The 19,768-nt window shown below is 43.9% G+C and overlaps 2 protein-coding genes across 2 annotated transcripts in view; both read left to right on the forward strand.

The window, feature by feature from the left end:
• The window catches only part of LOC109913843 (sperm-associated antigen 16 protein), an 801,521-nt gene extending 794,781 nt beyond the window's left edge, over positions 1-6,740 (forward strand). The window contains 1 exon segment of the mRNA XM_048598688.1: positions 6,419-6,740. Coding sequence (XP_048454645.1) covers positions 6,419-6,594 — 176 coding nt within the window. The 3' untranslated portion in view covers positions 6,595-6,740.
• Positions 6,741-8,312: 1,572 nt separating this feature from the next.
• The window catches only part of vwc2l (von Willebrand factor C domain containing 2 like), a 38,413-nt gene continuing 26,957 nt past the window's right edge, over positions 8,313-19,768 (forward strand). Inside the window, exons 1-3 of the mRNA XM_048599333.1 lie at positions 8,313-8,337; positions 9,389-9,849; positions 10,433-10,562. Of these exons, the coding sequence (XP_048455290.1) occupies positions 9,457-9,849; positions 10,433-10,562 (523 nt within the window). The 5' untranslated portion in view covers positions 8,313-8,337; positions 9,389-9,456. The remainder of the gene's footprint in view (positions 8,338-9,388; positions 9,850-10,432; positions 10,563-19,768) is intronic.

The following is a 19,768-nucleotide window of genomic DNA, read 5'->3' on the forward strand; positions in this document are numbered from 1 at the left end:
TCCCCTTTATCCTTCCTGGGCTGTGTGCTGCAGCCTCTTGTTACTGACATCTGCTCTCCCTCTGACCTTCAGCTGCTCATGGTGATTGGCAGCTGCGGACTTTATATGACAGGGAGCTCTGTCCATCATCCATGCTCCCTGGGATGAAGGACAATGTGGCCTTCAAAAGCACCAAGATCTTCCTTACACCTGGATGCTATAATATGTGAGAGCAACAAAAAAATTATCCTGAAAGACCAGCAGCCCCTTCCTCCCACTCCCTTCAATAACAAGGAGAGGCCAGGGTTTAATTTTTTCTGAAGCAGTAATTACAAATTTAAATATAACTTTACAGGAGTACCTCAGCTCTCCAAAGGGGTACACTGGCTTTCCTAAAGAAATGCACAAGAACAGACCAACTCTGACCTTGTTTAATCTCCACACCCCAGATTCTGAACAGAATGAATTCTCTTTGAATTGTGCATGTGTGCACCCCGGCTGTCTGGAAATGGGAAATGCTATGTTCAGGGGATCATCTTAATATTTCCGAGTATCTCTATGATTTTGACTATTTGCAAAGGATCTCTAATATGGTGAAAATCTGGCTCTTAGATTTTCACTTCATCTTTAACTATTAAGAGTGTCTCAGGTTCAGAGTATTTGCAGTAAGTGGTGTCTCAACAAGCAACATATACACAAAACGTATGTCAGTATTTAAAGGTTAAATTGTACTTCAACCATCTTTTATAAATATATAATTAGTCATTTTTTAATGCTTTCGCATTTCAGGCTTCAGTTATCTTTGTGGTTGATGTGTTCATCATTTACTGACAGGAATGACATTATCATTTTCTCTATTATTGTCTCATCATTTGAGTTCTAAATGCCACTAAAGCTCCTGTACTGTGATATTTACTTTGAATAAAATTTGCATTTGTCCCTTGATAATAAATATAGGAAAATGTCTTATTGAAAACAAACTCTTCCCAATATATGACACACAAAACTGGTTTTTGTGTTGACATCCAACTAGCCCCCATATAGGATTGGATTCCTGTGATTGCAAAATATTCAAGTGTTAAGGCAGTACAAGCCGTTTGTGAAGAGGTGACCATTCCCACTCAGAATAAGTAGACATATGACCAGTAACAGGCAAGGATAGTTTCAGGTGGCAGATCAAATAGATTTAAGACACATGAAGCAAAGTTATTGTCAATAGTTATTTTCCTTTGGTTCTTTCTTGACCTGGTAGGAGATGTTAAGTCAAAGCTAGCTTCCATCATCCTTGAGGGAGTCTTTCCTCTGTCTGATGTGACCTTTCTCCTAGTCTGCCTGTACATGTATGTTATTTGTACATCTAGTAGATCCTAATGCAATCATACCTTCCCATTCAATTATGCATTTACTGGGGAATCGATGGCTAAAATGAACTCCATTCCTTCGAGCACCCAGGCAATGAGGTCATCCTTTACCTTTCTCTTGTATGGGAATTTTACTGCCTTCTTACAAACAGTTTGTTTTACGTATGTGACTTTGAGGTTTCATCTTATGAGGCCCAGAAAAGTCTACACAAAGACATGTGCTTAAAATTATGTCCTTGGCAGAGACAAATGACTGTGTGAAAAATCCTGACCAGGCTGTTCTTTGCATGTGTCAGCTTTGGCAGGCTGCTGAATTAAAGACTGGAGCGAGATAGACCTAGTGCTATAGTGTTCAATTAATTTTGTATACTTTCCTTTGTCTGTCATTTCTCACACCCAGGTGACTGTCACTATTTTTTTTGGCCATGCTTTATCAGGGATATTTGTCCCAAATATTCTGAAAGTGGATCTAAAGCTCACAGGGCCTGCTACAGATTAACAGGATTTAATTGGTGATCTTTCCAAGGGCAGTTCAATTTCTTACAGTCTTCTGATATGAGAAGGAATGAGTAGCATTGATCTAGTGCCTTTCATGACCTCAGGACATTCCAAAAGCTCCTTTCAGTCAATGAACTACATTTGAAGTGTAGTCGTTGTATGAATGTGGGAAATTGAAGAAATATCTCAGAAGGGTTGAAGGATTGAGCAGCTACCTACTGTACACAATGATTTCCTCAATTAAGAGGTTGGCATGGTATCAGGTCAATAGGTCCAAATGCTTTCCGACTTCCTTTGGTTCAAATAGGCCCAGAGCAAGTGTAAAATCAAAGGAATAAAAAGATGGGAACTTTTGCAATGCAGAGAGTAGATTCCAACCTGTTCACTTTATTATCTTTTAGGGCCCAAGCTATCAACAAATTTTCCTTTGACATGTGCAGGTCATGTGTGTCAGTGTCCCATGTAATCTGGATTATCACTTTATAAAATCAATCACCTTTGAAGTTTGAGCTATAAAAGCCTGTCATACACTAATGAATTGAATTTAAGTACCTGGACCATAACATCTAGGACCATGTGGCTGCATATATAGTTATTGAACAACAGGAATAAGATTCTCAATCAGGTATTGAATATTAGTGAAATGGATCCTCAAACACAACTTTGTGTATTTTTTGCCTTTTTCTTTTCTTCTTCATTTCTTCTTCATCTTCAAGGCCAGAGTGGTATCTGCAGGGCAGTGGCTGCAGCATTGGCAGCATGGACCAGGACTCCTGGAGGGCAACGGTGCCCAGAGCCTGGACTGTCGGCAGCAGTAGGCCCAGAGCCTGGACTCCTGGCGGCAGTAGGCCCGGAGCCTGGGCTCTTGGCAGTGTCTTCTGGGGCGTCAGCATCATCGTGTCTCCTTGAGGACTGGAACAGCTTGCAGAGACTGTGCAGAAGCCCTGAAGCTGTGCTTAAGACAGAAGTAATTCTTTCTATCCTCGTTGTAACTCAAAATGGCTCCAGATTGTGGTGCCAAAACACTTTTCACTGTATTTTTAAGATATATATGACAATAAATAAATCATTCATTCATTCATTCACTTGCCTGGATGGGTGCGGCTCCAGCAACACTCAAGAAGCTTGACACAATGTAGGACAAAGCAGCCCGCTTGATTGGCACCACATCCTCAAGGATCCACTCCCTCCACCACTGATGCTGAGTAGCAGCAGTGTGTACTATCTACAAAATGCACTGCAGAAATTCACCAAAGATTCTCAGACAGCACCTTCCAAACCCACAACCACTTCCACTTGTGATTCAAGAGGCAGCTCACCACCACCTTCTTAAGGACAACTAGGGACAGGCAATAAATGCTGTCCAGCCAGCGGTGCCCACATTCCAAGACCAAATTTTAAAAAACAGTTGTGGGGGGTAAGATCACTTTTCAGTTGAGATCAATTCCTCTTCCATAGCATGGCTGCTTAGAATGAAACTATATTGTCAACCCGCACTTGGGAGGTATATGAACAGACTCATTGCCTCACAGTGGAGTGCAGTGATTTTCATATCTGTTACTTTTACAAAATGTTCTACATTGCTACACATTCAGTCCTCGAGTACAGATGTGAACCCTATGTTTGGTCCAGGGGAACATTTGTTTGAAGTTAATGGTGTGGTTTTGCTTTTGGAATGGTGGAACTGTATTTGTTCTTCAGACTGGTTGGTAGCAAGCACAAGAAGTGTCCAGAAACCCAATGTGATACATTCAGCAGATTTCAGTCTTCACCAGGATCCATAATAAACACTGGCACCTGCTGCATTGGACACCCCCATCTATCCAGTAGCAGGTGCTGTGTCAGGCTTTGTTTTGGCTGAAGAAGCTAGCTAGTTATTAAAAGCTGGTAAACAGTGCAAATTTATCACACTTAACTGCAGACAGCAAAATACACCTCTGCAAAAGCGCTAGAACATTCACAGCAATTATTGAATAAATCTTTTACGTATGTACGTTCAGGTAACTCTCTGACTGTCACAAATATGCTGTCTATTGATAAAGGGGCGGGGACTGATTAAAGTTTAAGTGTACATCCCACTCCCTTCCAAACCTTATGTTTTATGCAGCCAAAGTCACAATGAGCAATACAGCTTCAACAGAGCAACAGGACAATTTCCTGGTCACATTTACTTAGAGAAGGTCAGTCAGGGCTCACAGTCTTTCTGGCTGTCTCAAATGCCTTTGATATTTTAAATCTGTTTCCAGATTATTATTTGTATTGCTTAATTTGTGTCATCACAGTACATAGCAACTCAACCAAAAGTAAAATGTCAGGCACATTACTGCTCAAATAGGTTTGGGTTATGAGTTGTAATACATTCCAGCCCACACCAACAGCCTTATTTATGTATATAGATGCCCAGATTGTGGCTTAAAATGAATTTATTGATTTTTTTATTACATGCGGCTTATTATTATAACATTTAGTTCATAAGCAAAGGAACATCAGCCTGCTGAATTCTAGGCCAAAAGATTCATTCTCCGCCAAAGGGACCTAAACAATATCGAAAAGGATTTCAGCTATTAATCTCAAATATAGTCATTAAAAAGATTAGTAGTAGATGGGGTATTATTAATTAGTGTAAAGTTGGTGGATTTATAATATCATTTGTATATTCTGCACAATGATAATATGTTACCTCCATTGCTAGTTGAGAACCAGTTCGCTAAAACTGCAAAAAAAAACAAAATGTGTGAGCAAAAGAGATTTCTTTGTTTTGCATCATTATGAGTTAGTTGACTCTACGTTGCATTCTTTCTTAACAAACCTAACCAAATTGATTTCTTTCTTGAATTTATTCATCTGCTTTAGTTCCTATCCTGTAAAACCCTTACCTAACATAAATCTATCAATCTTAGTTTTGAAATTTTTTGAGTGAGCCCCAGCCTCGTCAGCTATTTTAGGGAGCCAATTCTAGATTACTTGGTAGTTTCATGGTCACCATTTTGGAGGTCTTATGACTCAGGAGGTCATGCTGCATTTCTCAGTCAAAAGCTCTGCGTTGAAGACTCACTGCAGGACTTGTTGCCCACAGAAAGAGCATTCATGATGCGATTCCATCACCACCTCACTAGTTGACCTGGCACATGCCCAGCATTTCTAAAGGTAAAAATATGCATGTGGAGATGCAAAACAAACATGGTCATTATCACTGAGATGAGTTTATTTAATTTAGAGTATGATAATTATTAAAATTTAAATTCCACTGGCTTACATGATGAGACTTGAATTCACGTTCCAAGAGCAATAATTGGAATTTAGGAAGTATACGTCCAGCGCTATCCTCACTACACCAGTGTCCACTTCTCCATGAAGAAATGTTTCCATGCCATCACTTTTAAATGTGTACCTCTAATCTTAAAATTATCCTGATTTATTCTGGACTATTTCACAATATAAAATAGTTTCTCTCTATTAAATTGTGTCATTAATCCATGCTTATGGAAGTTTTAAACAACCTCCCCATGTATTTTAACTTTTTTTTAGATTAGTTTTGAATGCAGGCTCCAAGGCCTCACAGTTATCATGGAGGTTTCTTGAAGAATAATAAAATTATACAACTGAGAATAGGCCATTTTTTTCCATTCTACCTGTGCTAGCTTTTTGAAAGAGCCACTGAATCAGTTCTTGCTCCCCTGCTTTTCCCCATAACCTTGAAATGTTTTCCTCGTCTAGTCTTTATCCAATTCCTTGTTGAAAGTTACTATTGGTACTGCTTCCAACATCCTTTCTGGCAGTGCATTCCAGATCACAACAACTCACTGTCTAAAATTGTTTCTCCTCATTTAACTTTTACTATGTACTGTCTCTGTTTAAATCTGCCAGCAGAAATAGTTTCTCCTTATTTAATCTATCAAATTTCTTGTGATTTTGAGCACCTCTGTTAAAGTTCCACAGAACCTCCCATTGCCTCAGGGGAACTACCCTGGCTATTCTAATCCCTCCATGTAACTGAAGCCCTGCATTCCTGGCACTATTTGAGTAAATATGTTCTGTACTCTCTTTAGGGCCTTTCACTATTTTCCTGAAGGGCATGCACTTGTCACTATCCAGAAAGAAGTGGGATTTTGTTTTTGCTGCACTTTATTGGTGCACTCCACACCAAAGTATAGTACCCACCTTATGATGCAGAGTATACTGCCCAAACACTGCAAATTCATTAATTCAAGTTCATTAATTCAGGTCCCTGCTGATTTTTATCATATTAGCAATAAGAAACTAAAGTTAAAACATCCAAGCTGTTGATGTGATTTCCACAGCAGGGTACTCTTGACACCATATGACCTTTTAATGGGTATATATTATTACAAATGATTTAATGAGCTTTTTGCGAGAAACTGCATAGCTGTATTTAGTCGGCAGGTATCTGCATTGTTTTTTCCAAAAAACCCAGGTGTTAAGTGATGGTTTCTAGGTGGACATGAGTATGTCTTATTAATAATACCATCGTATTGCTCTGATGTTCAATAAAAGTGATGCCACCTTTATTTAGTTCATGGTTCTACATTTTTCAAGTTTTTCTTTTTTGTTGCTCCCAGGTCAACTGGTGGTCATGGCCAGCAATGATGGGACTGTGAAGATATTGGATCTGCCCTCAGGTCAGTTGTACAGTCTATCAGGACATGAAGACGCTGTGCAGTGTGTGCTATTTGACCACAAAGGTGAATATGTGGTATCAGGAGGCTCTGATGGTACCATCCGCCTCTGGACATGAAACAATAGTTATAATATCCAAATCCTTTTGATTAGTTTAAGATGTGCCTTTGGCTCTTATGTATGAATCAACTATTTTGTGGAAAAATTAGATAATGTAGTGGAGAGCCCTTCTAAACTGTGTAATACAGAGTGTAATAATCAACTTTGCTCACCATTTGTCAATTAATAAATTAGTGCATTTGAAAGACATTGGGTGTTTATAGTGTTTGTATCTAATTGGTGTAGATGGTGTTCATCTAAATATCAGAGACGCCTATCGGTTTTACTCATTCCACAATTCAAACAGCTCAATAACATAGTTTCTGCCTTGCTGCTCTGCTGCCTAGCCATAGGTAAGTAATACTGATCAAGTCGTATAATACTGCCTGAAATGTAGTGGAAGCAGATTCAACGGTGACTTTTAGAGGGAATTGGATAAAGAATTGATGGGAAGAAAATTACAGGGTCATTGGGACAGAGCGTGGACAATGAGGCTAATTGACTTGTTTTTTTTTTCCCGACTGGGTTGAAAGATACAATGATGTCCCCCAAGTGGAATTGTCCCCATCGGTGAAGAGTCTACATTGTAATAAGTGTTGATATTCTCTCCGAAGAAGAGTCACATTGGACTCGAAACTTTTAACTCTTTTGCTGGCACCATAGACCTGCTGAGTTTCTCCAGCACTTCTTATTTTAAAAGAATTCGGATCTCCAGCACCTGCAGCATGTTGTTTTTGCTATCGTGTGTGTGTGTTACACTACTGTATGTACAGTGACCCTGACCTGCACGCGTTTTGCACAAGGTAAGAGGGGGCGGGATATCCTAGTGGTCCTCTGCTGTGTTTGATCGAGATATGTTGTTTGATAATGACGCCTAATGACAGCGCGGACGTACTGCATGCCCGGAAAGCTCTCAGCCAGAGTGCCTCTTAGAGGACTCTTAGCCGAGCAAGCAACATGACCTCGAGTCGACTGGATAAATCAGAGTTACTGCCAGCAAAGCAAGCAGAGCCGAGCCGAGATAGGGAGATGGTCGGAGAGAGCAGGAGACCACTGCGGGTCAGGAGGATAGGACCAATATAGAGGGACTGCAGTGACAAAAAGCCGGACAATTTCGGAGATCCGGTGACGAGCTTCAATTGGTTGGACCTACATTAGCCTCGCCTGAGTTTAGGGGTGATTGCCCGGTCTCTTTAACAGGGCATCCATTTGGAGCACCCCCGCCTTGTCTCTGCTGTGGTGTGGGCATTAAAGATCGAGGTAGCGGTGCGTCAGGGCGAGGACCGAGAGCAACACACACACACACACGCACAGAGTGGGGGGAAACGCTTTGGGTCTTCGAGCGCTCTCCTTGGTGCTGAAAGCGCCTGGTTTGTTGTGGTGAGGTGATGCCCGCCAGGGCCGAACAGTCCCAGCTGGTGCAGCCAGAGGCCATCGGGAGCGCGGCGCGAACATGCAGGAGCTGTTAGGTTCTCCGGTGGGATCCTGCACCGCATTGGACACACTGGCAGCAGCCCGTCTCCACAAGGTGGGCTGGCCCGGCACAGAACGTCTCCTGGCATTCAGTCTTTAAAAGGGGGCCAACTTTACTCTTTGGCGGCGTCGCTGGGGAAGGACGACGGCGGACTGAGTAAAGGGGGAGACCTTGAGGCGATTTGGAGACCATGTGTGACCTCGCCAGCTCCCGTCCAGCGACTCTTTCGTCTTCATTGAAGATGCGCGCTGCGTAAACTGGCCACAAATCATCAGCAAGCGACCACAGGTAACCGAGCTGTGTGTTTTCCATCCTGCACACTGTGGCTGTAACTGACCCGCAAGCTGCAGCCCGGCCTGTGTGGGATGGCATTAACTAATCACCCTTCCCAGTTGCTGTATATACCGCACGAAGTTGCAGGAAGACAATGCGACATGCCTGCAACTGGTGTCATTTTTTATATAAAAAAAATTAACCTCCCAATCCTGTGCAATGCAACCTTTGAATATAGAGGGTCAATTCCGACAAGCTGATCAAAAATATATAAACCCCTCCCCCAACCTTCCCAACACACACACACACACACACACACTAGCCCAGTGACCTTGTCTTTATTCACTCGCCATCTTTGGGTGTAATTAACATTGTCGAAAACGGTATCAATCAGACAGTGATTTGGACTGTGCCGTTAACACTGTAACTGGAAGGTCATCGGCATTCCCGAAGAGAACGAGACTTATGTTCAGCGCAAGGGGTGTTTTTTGCAGCTCCTCGCCCCACCCCCACCCCCCTCCAACACACAGGTTCGTTTTCCTTTCAAGAAGTTTGACATGTTTGTCGTATTGCACCGTGAGATCTGCAGAATGAGTTCCCGTTTCTTATATATATATAAATTTCCACCCCGGGTGTAAAGTTTGTGCAGTTTCTCCGTGCCCCACCTGGCCGTGTGCCTGACATGCAGATCCTGTGGTGACAGCCGTGTTGAGTGGGCAGCCCTTCCTTACCCTAAGTTGCCAGGGTCGCGGGTTCAAGTCCCGTCGCAGGGGAATGCTCCCGTTGCAGTGCTGAGGGTGTGCTACACTACCCATTTCCTCTGTCAGAAAAGACAGCACTATTTGGGGAAAAAAGAATAGGGAGATTTCTGCCGGGGTCCTGAAATGATTTGCTTTTTTTATTTTCCTTAAAGAACATTGATTATCACATGCTATGCAATCAATTGGCTGGCATCTTCTACAATTCCTACAGAAGTGCTCCAGCGGCCGTCAGGCGGTGTAGTGAGAGGTGTATGCAACATTGCAAATATTTCTTTAAACCTGTTCTTGTACCATGTGTTTTGCAGCTTTTTATGGGCGGCTGCAACCCAGTGCAGGGCAGGAGCTGGTGGCCGAGCCAAGGAACCCGTGCAGGATGGCTCCTGGACTGCATGCAGCCTGCGTTCTCCTGCTGATGACCCCTAGCCTCCTCCCCCCGGCTGTCGCCAACCAGGAGGACCACCTGGGAGCTGACAACACCCTGGAGGCGGGCAACGGCGACAACATGGACTTCGACGACTACCGGGGCAAAGGCTGCGTGGACGACAGCGGCTTTGTGTACAAACTGGGCGAGCGTTTCTTCCCCGGCCACTCGAACTGCCCGTGCGTTTGCACGGAGGACGGGCCTGTGTGTGACCAGCCCGAGTGTCCCAAAATCCACCCCAAGTGCAGCAAGGTCGAACACAACGGCTGCTGCCCCGAATGCAAAGAAGTGAGAAACTTTTGTGAATACCGCGCGAAAACCTACAAAGTGCTGGAAGAATTTAAGGTAGGCGTAACTGCACCCACCAGTTAACAGTCAGTACCGCACCTTGGACTGGAACCCGGGGCTGTTTCCACAGCCAGACACTGGCTTGCAAATGCTTCCATTGCAAAAATGATGAGGGGGGCATCTGATGCCCCGGTAAGGTTTCTTTGAGCGCGGAGCTGTATGTTGGGGTGACCCAGGTAGACAGCACTCACTTGAAAGCCCAGTTAATCTCTTTTAATTTTCGGCGGGGGGGGGGGGGGGGGGGTTAAAACCGCAACGTTCCCCGAATTAAATTGTCACGAACAGGAAACGCGGCAGATTTATCGATTCTCTTTAAAGCTCCATCACGGCATTAGCCAGATTAAACCCGCGCGATGAATCAGCTTCCAGTTGAACAGAGAGTCAGGAGAGCTCCATTCACTCCTGTTCCAAAGTGCCTTCGCTGAAGTGACTGCTGGTTACTTGTTTCGGATGGGGTTGTTATTGTTGTCAACTGTGCAGTCTGGTTGAAGGTCTGACCCAGGTCAGGCTCGAAGCCAGTTTGTACTGAGCTCAAGCTTGCTGTCTGCACTATTGAGTCAAACCTGTGTGGTTATTACAGCCGTCTCCGTGCGAGTGGTGCCGGTGTGAGGCCAGCAGTGAGGTGCATTGTGTTGTCGCCGATTGTGCCGTCCCCGAGTGCGTCAACCCGGTGTACGAACCCGAGCAGTGCTGCCCGGTCTGCAAGAACGGTAAGCAGCATTCCCCCCCCACCACCCCGTGGAATCACCACCACTCTTACTGTCCCGGCGGCTCACAAAATCAGGCGGCAAATACTCGTGTTGTTTTGTGCTTTGTGTCAGAGAGGGGTCGGCGGCAGACAATAGTCAGAAGTCTTAAAAAGGACAGAAATATCCCACCTCAAAGCCGTCCTCCTAGGGTTTTTTTCACCGTTTACTCTTACGTCTAAAGATTACTTCAGGCCCCTGCTGGCGGCTTCTTGAGAAACTGTGTTTTTCCAAGTTGGGAGGTGGGGGTTTGAGGGGGGGTCGGTGCAAAGTGACCACAATATAGAAAAGGATGTTTTGCCACCTCCACCGCAGGGACTGGGCATTCAGGCATGAGTGCCCCCTCAAGCAGGTACCTGCTTAGACGTAAAGGCGTTGTGAAAGGCATGTGAAAGGGTATAGAGACATAAGAAAGAAGATAGGACCTTTAAACACACCTGGGTTGAGAGTTCTGTCCAAGTTCAGTCGTCCCCAGCCCCAGGCATGTGGGTGGTATTGTGTGGCCTGTTGACTGCAGTACTGATAGCACACTGATTGGTACTGCCTGCTCATTTCTGTGAGGCAGCTAGAGCTAACAGTGCTGGAGGCCTGAACAGGAGGTGCCAGTACCGCGAATGGCTGGCACCAGTTTTCCAACCTGTTACCCTGCGTCGCAGCTGGAGCAGGTGCCGGGAATCATGGAGGAATTGAATCGGATTCTGTGGAGACTCAACAATGGCACAACATGGGAGAGAGTGCGCTGCAGGGGGTTCTTTTTTTTTGGATGCTGCACTGGAGGTCCCAATAGAGGAAGTGGAGAGAGGAAGAGATGGGGGACCAAGCTCAGAGGCAGCTGCAGCAGAAATTAGTGAAGCTGAATATCGGCACTGGAGCTCTGGATTTTGTGCTGCATGACCTCCCACAAGCACTTAGGCTCAGTGGAAGGATCTTCGATCGCACCACCAGCTTTGCTCAATACATAAGCATTCACCTCCCAACAATCCCTACAATTATAACTCCTAACTGATATTCATTAGGATATAAGAAAAAGAGGAGTTGGAGTAGGCCATTCAGCCCATTGCCCCTGCTCTGTCATTTCAGTAAGAGCTTGGCAGATCAGATTGTGGCTTCATTTATACATTCCTACTTCTATCCCATTACCTTTGACTCCTTCATAGATCAAAAGTGTAACTAATTTAGCCCTCAGTGGTCCAGCCACCACTGCTTTCTGGGATAGGGAATTCAATTGATTAACGAGCCTCCGAGAGAATAAATTGCCCTTCACTCCTGTTTTAAGTGGGAACTCTTTATTTGAAACTGTGACCCCTGCTTCTAGTTTCCCCCATGAGGAGAAACATCCTCTTGGCATCCATCCTGTCAAGGTCCCTCAGAATTCTATTTCTGTCAGCATTCAGCTCTCATTCTTGTAAAGTCAAATGGAAATAAGCCCAACCTACTCAACGTTTCCCTTTCATCAAAGGAATCAATCTTGTGAATTATTTCCACTTGTCACAGCTGCACACTCTGCCAACAATTCATTCACTTCTGTCACTTCAGCCAAATAGATTGCATAAAATTCACTGACACTCCCCCTGCTTCTTTTGCAGGGCAAGGTAGCACACAACCAGTGACAGCAGGGCTAACCAGAGGGGGCACTCATGCCTGAATGCCCAGTACCTGGGGTGGAGGTGGCAAAACATCCTTTTCTAAGGCTGTAACCAGGGACAGGGCTAAAACAATCAATCAATGATGGCAGTATTCTCACACAATCCACCTATGCACACTCCACTTGCCCGTCATCCCACAATCTCTTCTGACTTACAAACAATGTTTACAAACCCACCTCCTACTTTTTAACCATCCCTACACTGCAACTTTAACCTTGTGCATTTCTCCTCTCAGATACCCAAAAGATGCAACCTGGCCAGACAGTGGTCAAGCAACAAGAATGAAAGCACTCATTTTCATACCTCAGCCACCAGCTCAGATACTGACACTAGTACAAAATGATAGGGTAGTGTCCATACATGGTCAGACAGATAAAGTCAACAGAAGTGCCGACTCAGTGGCGATAATGTTGCACATGAGTTCCACTACAGAGAGCTCAGATGGGGTAGCAGGAAGAAGAGAGTTGACAAATATACACAATGAAACGTTCGCTGCAATAGGACATCCACCAGAAAGCCTGCAGTCAATGTCAAAGAACATGGACAAGACTGAGGTAAACTTGGCACAGAGCTTGGAACCCGTCCTTTCCACCATGGGAGTTGTGGCCAACTGGGCCTTGTGCACCTGGAGAATCTAAACATGGTACAGAGTCTGATGATTAATGTTATAGCTTCCATTGCAGCCCAAACAGCAGCCAGCAAACACTGGAATGCTGCAGTGGAGATTCAGATAGCTGTCATGAAGCTCAGACAGCTGCCTTCATGCCTGTGGATTGCATTATGCAAAGGGGCCTGTAATCTCCCACAGCAGTCCAGCAATCTGTGTTGCAGCAGATTATTAGGATTGCTGAGGCACCACTCTGGGGGCAGTGGTAGCAGCTCCAAGAAGTACTGATTTGCTGTTCTCCCTCGGGAAGACAGCATTTATCCTCTCACCACAGCACTCCAGCAGTACTCTTGCTGGTGACTGTCAGCCTGCTGTCGCCAACATTGAGATGGGGTGTGCATCTCAGCTTTTTAGCAACAGAGAAACAACTCCGACTGAAAAAAATCCTCTCACTAGACATGTTGGAGCTGCTGCTTCTGCTCTTCCTCAATCGCCCACTTCATCACATTTCTCACAGTCATATGGATTTCATTCCATGCTGTCAGCACATCATCCTTGATGTCCAGTGGCCACCCTTTGCTTTGCCATGGCAACCATAGGACCCCTACATTGTGGAGCAGACCATTCGGCCCATCAAGCTCACACTAACTCTCAAGAGCACCAACCCCAGACCCACTCTAACCCTGCACTTCCCCTGGCTAAACCACCTAGCCTGCACATCCCTGGATACAATGGGCAATTTAGCACGGCCAGTCTACCTAACCTGCACTTCTTTGGACTGTGGGAGGAAACTAGAGCACCCTGAAGACACCCACACAGACATGGGGAGAATGTGTGAACGCTGCACAGACAGTTGCCCAAGGCTGGAATCGAACCTGGGCCCCTGGCACTGTAAGGTAGCAGTACTAACTATTGAGCCACTGTGCTGCCCAAACTGTACCACAGACTGCTGCACAACAAACCCATCGTAGCTGCTGCCAACGTACTGGGCATTGACCTGTATGGTTATAGGTATGTGGTCACACACTAGCTGGATGTTGAAAGAGTCAGATCCCTTTCATTTCTGCTGGAGGGGAGTCTTGATATGCAAACTCCAGAAAGTGATTTGCTTGTCACCCTACCTATTGCACCAACCACCAACGCTGCATTTGCACTTTACTTGCTGCTTTCTGAGTAGAGGGAATGAAATGTATTCAGCTACCATTGCATAGAGAACCTCCGTGACCTTTGTTACACAACAGGGGACAGTAAACTGTGAAATGTTGTAATTCCTTGCAATGCTAGCCTGAAAGGTGTCAGATGCATGAAAGGGTTATGAACGTGACAGTGTGAAAGTGATCCTTGCACTGTTGTGAGGTTATAGTTGGGTTATAGGTGGGTTAGCCAGGGGAAGTGCAGGGTTAGAGGGTTAGGGTGGGTCTGGGTGTGGTGCTCTTGAGAGTTAGTGTGAACTTGATGGGCCGAATGGTCTGCTCCCACAATGTAGGGATCCTGTGGTTGCCCTGGCAAAGCAAAGGGTGGCCCCTGGACATCAAGGATGATGTGCTGACAGCATGGAATGAAATCCATGCGACTATGAGAAATGCGATATAGTTGTATTGCAGCAGATGACAGATTTCAGTGAGGACGTGTGTACTGCAACTCAGAAATCTCAACATTATTCCTCACTGAACCTCAGATACAGAGATAGTGATTCCCTCAACACCTTGGGTGGACTGCAGCACACTGCTGTGAACTCTTCTCCCTCTTCCTGCAGTTTGTCTCATTTCCAAGTCATGCTGTATTGCAAGGGCAATGGTTACGTATGTTTCTGTGCCTATAAGCAACTGCTTAGCGTAGGAGTCATGAAGCCAGCAAAAACTCCTTCAGTACCTGCTGCACCAGTTTTGTAATTTTAACCAATTATACCAAATGCTTGTAGATTCAAAGCCTCAGCCAGATGAAATCCACCAAAAAGTAGTTGATAGTTGGAGAGTCTTCCTGTTTCTGAATGTGCCTTCAGCTATGCAGGGTGGAAGGCACTGAGCTCTAAAGTGGCAGTGCCAACATCAAATCAGCATTTCACACTGAATGATGCTGTAATCTGTCTGCATACTTTTGGTGGCTGTACACAATAATACCCATGCGAGTATCTCATTCTGTGAGAGTTTCTCCCAAAAATTAACTGTGCTGTGCATAACCTTTTTGGGTCTAAGGGCACCCAGGGTCTGGAAAATTGGCACAAATTATTCCCTTTGATTCCCCAGATCGTTTGGTTGCTTCAGAAGACCTCTAAGGAACAATATCTTTATAGAAAAGCTGCTGTTTTAAACCATTGCAACATTGATGTAAACAAGCATAAAGTCAATCTACTTGAGTGTTTTGCACCGTCAATCATAGTTCGCCTACTGCTTACAATCTCAGCGGGAAAAAAAATCAACCAGCCTCAAGATCTCTTCCAGAATGTTCATAATCACACTTAACAATACAGAGCCTTGCACCAGTGGGTACTGAATAAAACATGTATTGAAATTGGCTAACAAGGAACAGCATGCGTTTTTCTGACCCATCAACGTTAAAGAAGACCATTCAGTGGTGTTTTTAAGCAGCATCATCTCACACTGAGAGTGGTGAATATCTGATACTCTATCCCTCCCTGAAAAAGCTGTTGAAGCTGTAGGTCAATTGAAAAATTTCTGGATACGAATTGGTATTGAGGGATATGGTATACTAGACAGGTTGATAGCTTTAAGATGCAAATCAATCATCATCTAATCCAGTGGCAGAATATGCTCATAGAATTGAATGGTTTATTCCTTTGCTCCTTATGCATGAGCAACCTGACTCTGTAATGTACCAGGGCTTTTTTAAACAAAATACGTTCTCCTTTCACATGACATTTTAATTCCTTTTGCAAACTCAGGCCTGGTATTTTTGGAAGGAAAATTGTGAGGTATTATACAAACTGCTCCCAGTGGTTCCCTTAGTTTGGACATATCCTGCAATGACAGCAGCTAATCTTTGTCAATAATCCCAAAGGTGTTATGCTTACAGTGTCCTCTTCTATTTATAATTTGCAGTTCTTCAACCCCAGTGAATATCTTGATTGTTTTATTTCATCAAACTGTATTTTACTTCCTGTTTGAAAAAATGAAGAAACACCGATTATTGTCTTGCATTACAATGATGCCACTACTTTGGCCTCAATACCATTGTTTATGTGTGCCTGTTTAGTGAAACAATGGAAATGATCAAAGACTCACTGTTGCAGCATCCACGTCAGTTATTTCAACAGCCTAAGCCTTCAACCCCTCTTTTGTCTCTCTGAACTTCCCTGCCCCTCTACATTCTTCTCTTCCTTTATCAAGCACAACAGAATTTCAGATTGTAAATTTTATTGTAACAAACCAAAGATCAAAAATAGACTAAACATTACCGAACAGACAACCAATACACTCAACAGCAGAAAAGGTATTCCTCCGTGACAATTTAGCGCAGCTGAAAACCCCATTCTATTTTTAGACATTGTGGCATATTTCCAGCAGCCGTAACCTTGCATTTAAAGTTGCAAATGTCTCCGACCAAATCTACAGATGTTCTTCACCCTGTCCCACCAGGACAAATCTCCCAGTGCCCTTTTAAATGTAATTGCCTACACTTAATGCTCTAAGCACAACTTCCAGAAGCAAGGTACCAGTGGGTGATTCTTTGTTCTTATCTCTCCAGAAAAATGCTTCATTCCTTCAAACCTTGGGCATGATGTTCCCTTTCCTTAAAGTGGTGAGAGGGGAAATAATTGGCCGAGTTGAGGAGAAACTAACCCCTTTCCTCGCCACCTCAGCAAATAGGTCGTGGGCATGGAGGTCCAATAAGTGACCTTCCCGATGTAACTATTTCAACATACCACCTTCTCGATTGCCTGCCTTCCCGCCAAGCATGAAAGATGACTAATTTCCCGACTGGAAAACGATGGCGACCTGCCTGTTGGGTTGGGTGCAGGGGATCAATCCTCCAGTTGCACCAATCTGGTGGCAGCAGGAAGCACAGAGGTAGGGCAAGGGTCTGGCCTCTGAAAAACCATCCCTGCCATTGTCTCCAACTCCCTTCTCCCCACAGCTCCCCGTGACAAGAACATAAATATTATTGACCTCACAGCAGACCCCAGTCACCTGGTTCCAGGTCTTAAGTGGCAAGGCCTGCCACAGAGATCTGAAAATTTTGCCCATTAGTTCCGTCTTCGACCAGCCATTTGCTTGGCAGTGATTAACACAAAAAGCACTCCTTTTCATAGAATCGTACAGTACAGAAGAGGTCCTTTGGCCCATCAAGTCTGTACTCTCAATTTCTATTCATCTGGTTGATATAGCAGCACTGCCTTCAGTCAGACTTGATAAGCTTGAGAGTCTGCAAGGACAGTGGCCAGTTACTTTTCTCTTTGTGTTAAAGCTTACACCTGACTCTCAATAAGGCTTAACCTGGTCCCTCACGCCATTGCAGCCCGGTCATAAGGACCTGTCATCAAGCAAAGTTCAGCAAAACATTTCTTACTTTTACCTCCCGTGCCTCCCCACCAACCCGTCCCACCCACCCTCAACATTCCAGTACTCTCTGATTAACTTTAAAACAAAAATCTTATATAGCCTTGCATTTGTACCACTGCCTCTTGGACCAATGTTTTAGTCACCATTCTTAATCTATCATACAATAGTTTGGTACAAAATTTTTGTTCACTATGGAGGTTTTACTATTTCAAGGGCATTTTATAAATTTAAGTTGTTGTCAGCATGTGGTGACAATGAGAATGTTATTTCTCAAAGACAGTATTACCAGTGGATCACCGAGTTTGGTATAGTTAGTATTATTTTGCTGAATATTGGGGCATGTAGAAGGGATTTCAACAACGACATTCAAGATAAAAGAGAGTCTTGACTAAAGCCCTGTGAACCCTGCATTACATACTACGTGTGGGAAATCAGACTATAAATTCTTCACAGTCGGTATTAACATTTTTATTCCATGTGTTGTGAGGACTTCCTGTACGACAAAAGACCTTCCCAGTTTCAGATATAACACAGTGTGGAGCTGGAGGAACACAGCAGACCAGGCAGCTTCAGAGGAGCACAAAGGCTGACATTTTGGACCCTTCTTTCTGAAGAAGGGTCCTGACCCGAAACTTTAGCCTTCCTGCTCCTCTGATGCTGCCTGGCCTGCTGTGTTCCTCCAGCTCCATACTGTGTTATCTCTGACTCCAGCATCTGCAGTTCTTACTACCTCTTCCCAGTTTCAGGCTTTGATTATTCCTTTAGTCAGCACTCTGTGCTTTAGGCTACTAACAGAAACATTTTAACCTAACTCCTTGGCCAGGAACTCCCTGAATCAGGTGAAATTCCAGCTTTACACTGCGCCCTGCAACCACCCCACCCCGGCAAAACTTACTGGGTTTAATGTGGAGTAGAATTGGCCAAACTGTGAAAATAACATTTTGCCCAAACTTGTCCAGATCACAATGAGTGGATTAGGTTAAAATTACCCAGAGATAATTGTGGTGTATGAGTTGAAATCTAGCTTGTGGTTCATGCTGAGGTTTTATCATGGATGCAGAAATCCTCAAATCTGCATAGCATTCCCGTTGACCAGCTCTCTGGCCTCGAAAATTCACCCAAATGAAGAGGGTGCAGATGAGGAAGACAATCTTGCACACCCTTCCAAAATGAGCACAAATAATCTGCCATGTCATGGTATAACTTCACAACTCCTGAATTGTCAGCTGACAAAATAGACCTCCAACTGCAGTAAGATCAGAGATAAGGTTTCTGGAAGCGCTTTTCAAACGCTCCCATTCACAGATGAGGGGGGATGTTGTCATTCTTCAGGATGCAATCTCCCTGCTCCTCACCCCTTTCCAGTCAAGAATTGTACATAATGGAGCTCAAAAGAAGAAGGGTCTAGGCCCGAAACGTCAGCCTTCCTGCTCCTCTGATGCTGCTTGGCCTGCTGTGTTCATCCAGCTCTACACCTTGTTATCTAACATAATTTGCTATTAGGTTACTCTCACCCCAAGACCCTTCAGCTCAAAATAATTTAATCCATAGAGTTGCTTGGTTACAGTGCGGCAAGACAGAGCATCTCATAATGTGTGTGAACTTTGGTATTCAAGGAAATTTAGCATTTGAAATAAACAGCAGGAGTGTGAAGAAGAGTGAATTAGAGTGGATGATTTCAATGTGGAATTAGATAAATAAAGAAAAGCACTTGAGTAAAGAGTAGATTAAGAAAAAGATAAAGGAATAGTAAGGGGATCAGATTTAAAAATTGACATGTTTATAATCTCTTTGAAATAATTCAGAACTTACAGAAATAAGACACCACACTTTAGTGTCAGAGGTCAATTTGTAGTTGTTAACACTTACCCTGTTGTTAAAGGAATACTTTAGATAGTTAATTACAAGCTTTAAATGTTAATAGCCTTAGAAATTTAGCTCATGGCTACACAATATTCAAAATATTTCAATGGAGAGACATACAGCAAGAAGCTGTTTCAACAAAGCTAACAGTGGCATGCTACAATTTCGACAATAACTTTTAAATATTCACATTTAACAATGTATTTGCCTCTATCCTGAACTTGTTACACACATACAAATGACAGTGAGAGCCATTTCCTTCACTGTCACTTTGGCAGAAAATTTGGCCAATTAAGCCCTGCATTTCTCAAAGAGGAGTTTGCTGTGCTTTTCTTTATGACATTAACTTGGTAATTCAGTCACAGTCTGAACACCTGAAGAAGTAAAGCTCCTCAGTTGTCAATAGAGAGAGGCTTGCATAAGACTTAGGCAAATGGAAGTTGTCACTGGTAATGACAAGATAGCAATATCAAACAATGCGTACTTAGATTAGAAGAATTAGCTGTTAAAGTAAATGGTGCAGTGGCCCGCATC

The sequence above is a fragment of the Rhincodon typus genome, chromosome 7 (genome assembly GCF_021869965.1).
Source record: "Rhincodon typus isolate 14 chromosome 7, sRhiTyp1.1, whole genome shotgun sequence".
NCBI classification, from domain to species: Eukaryota; Metazoa; Chordata; class Chondrichthyes; order Orectolobiformes; family Rhincodontidae; genus Rhincodon; species Rhincodon typus.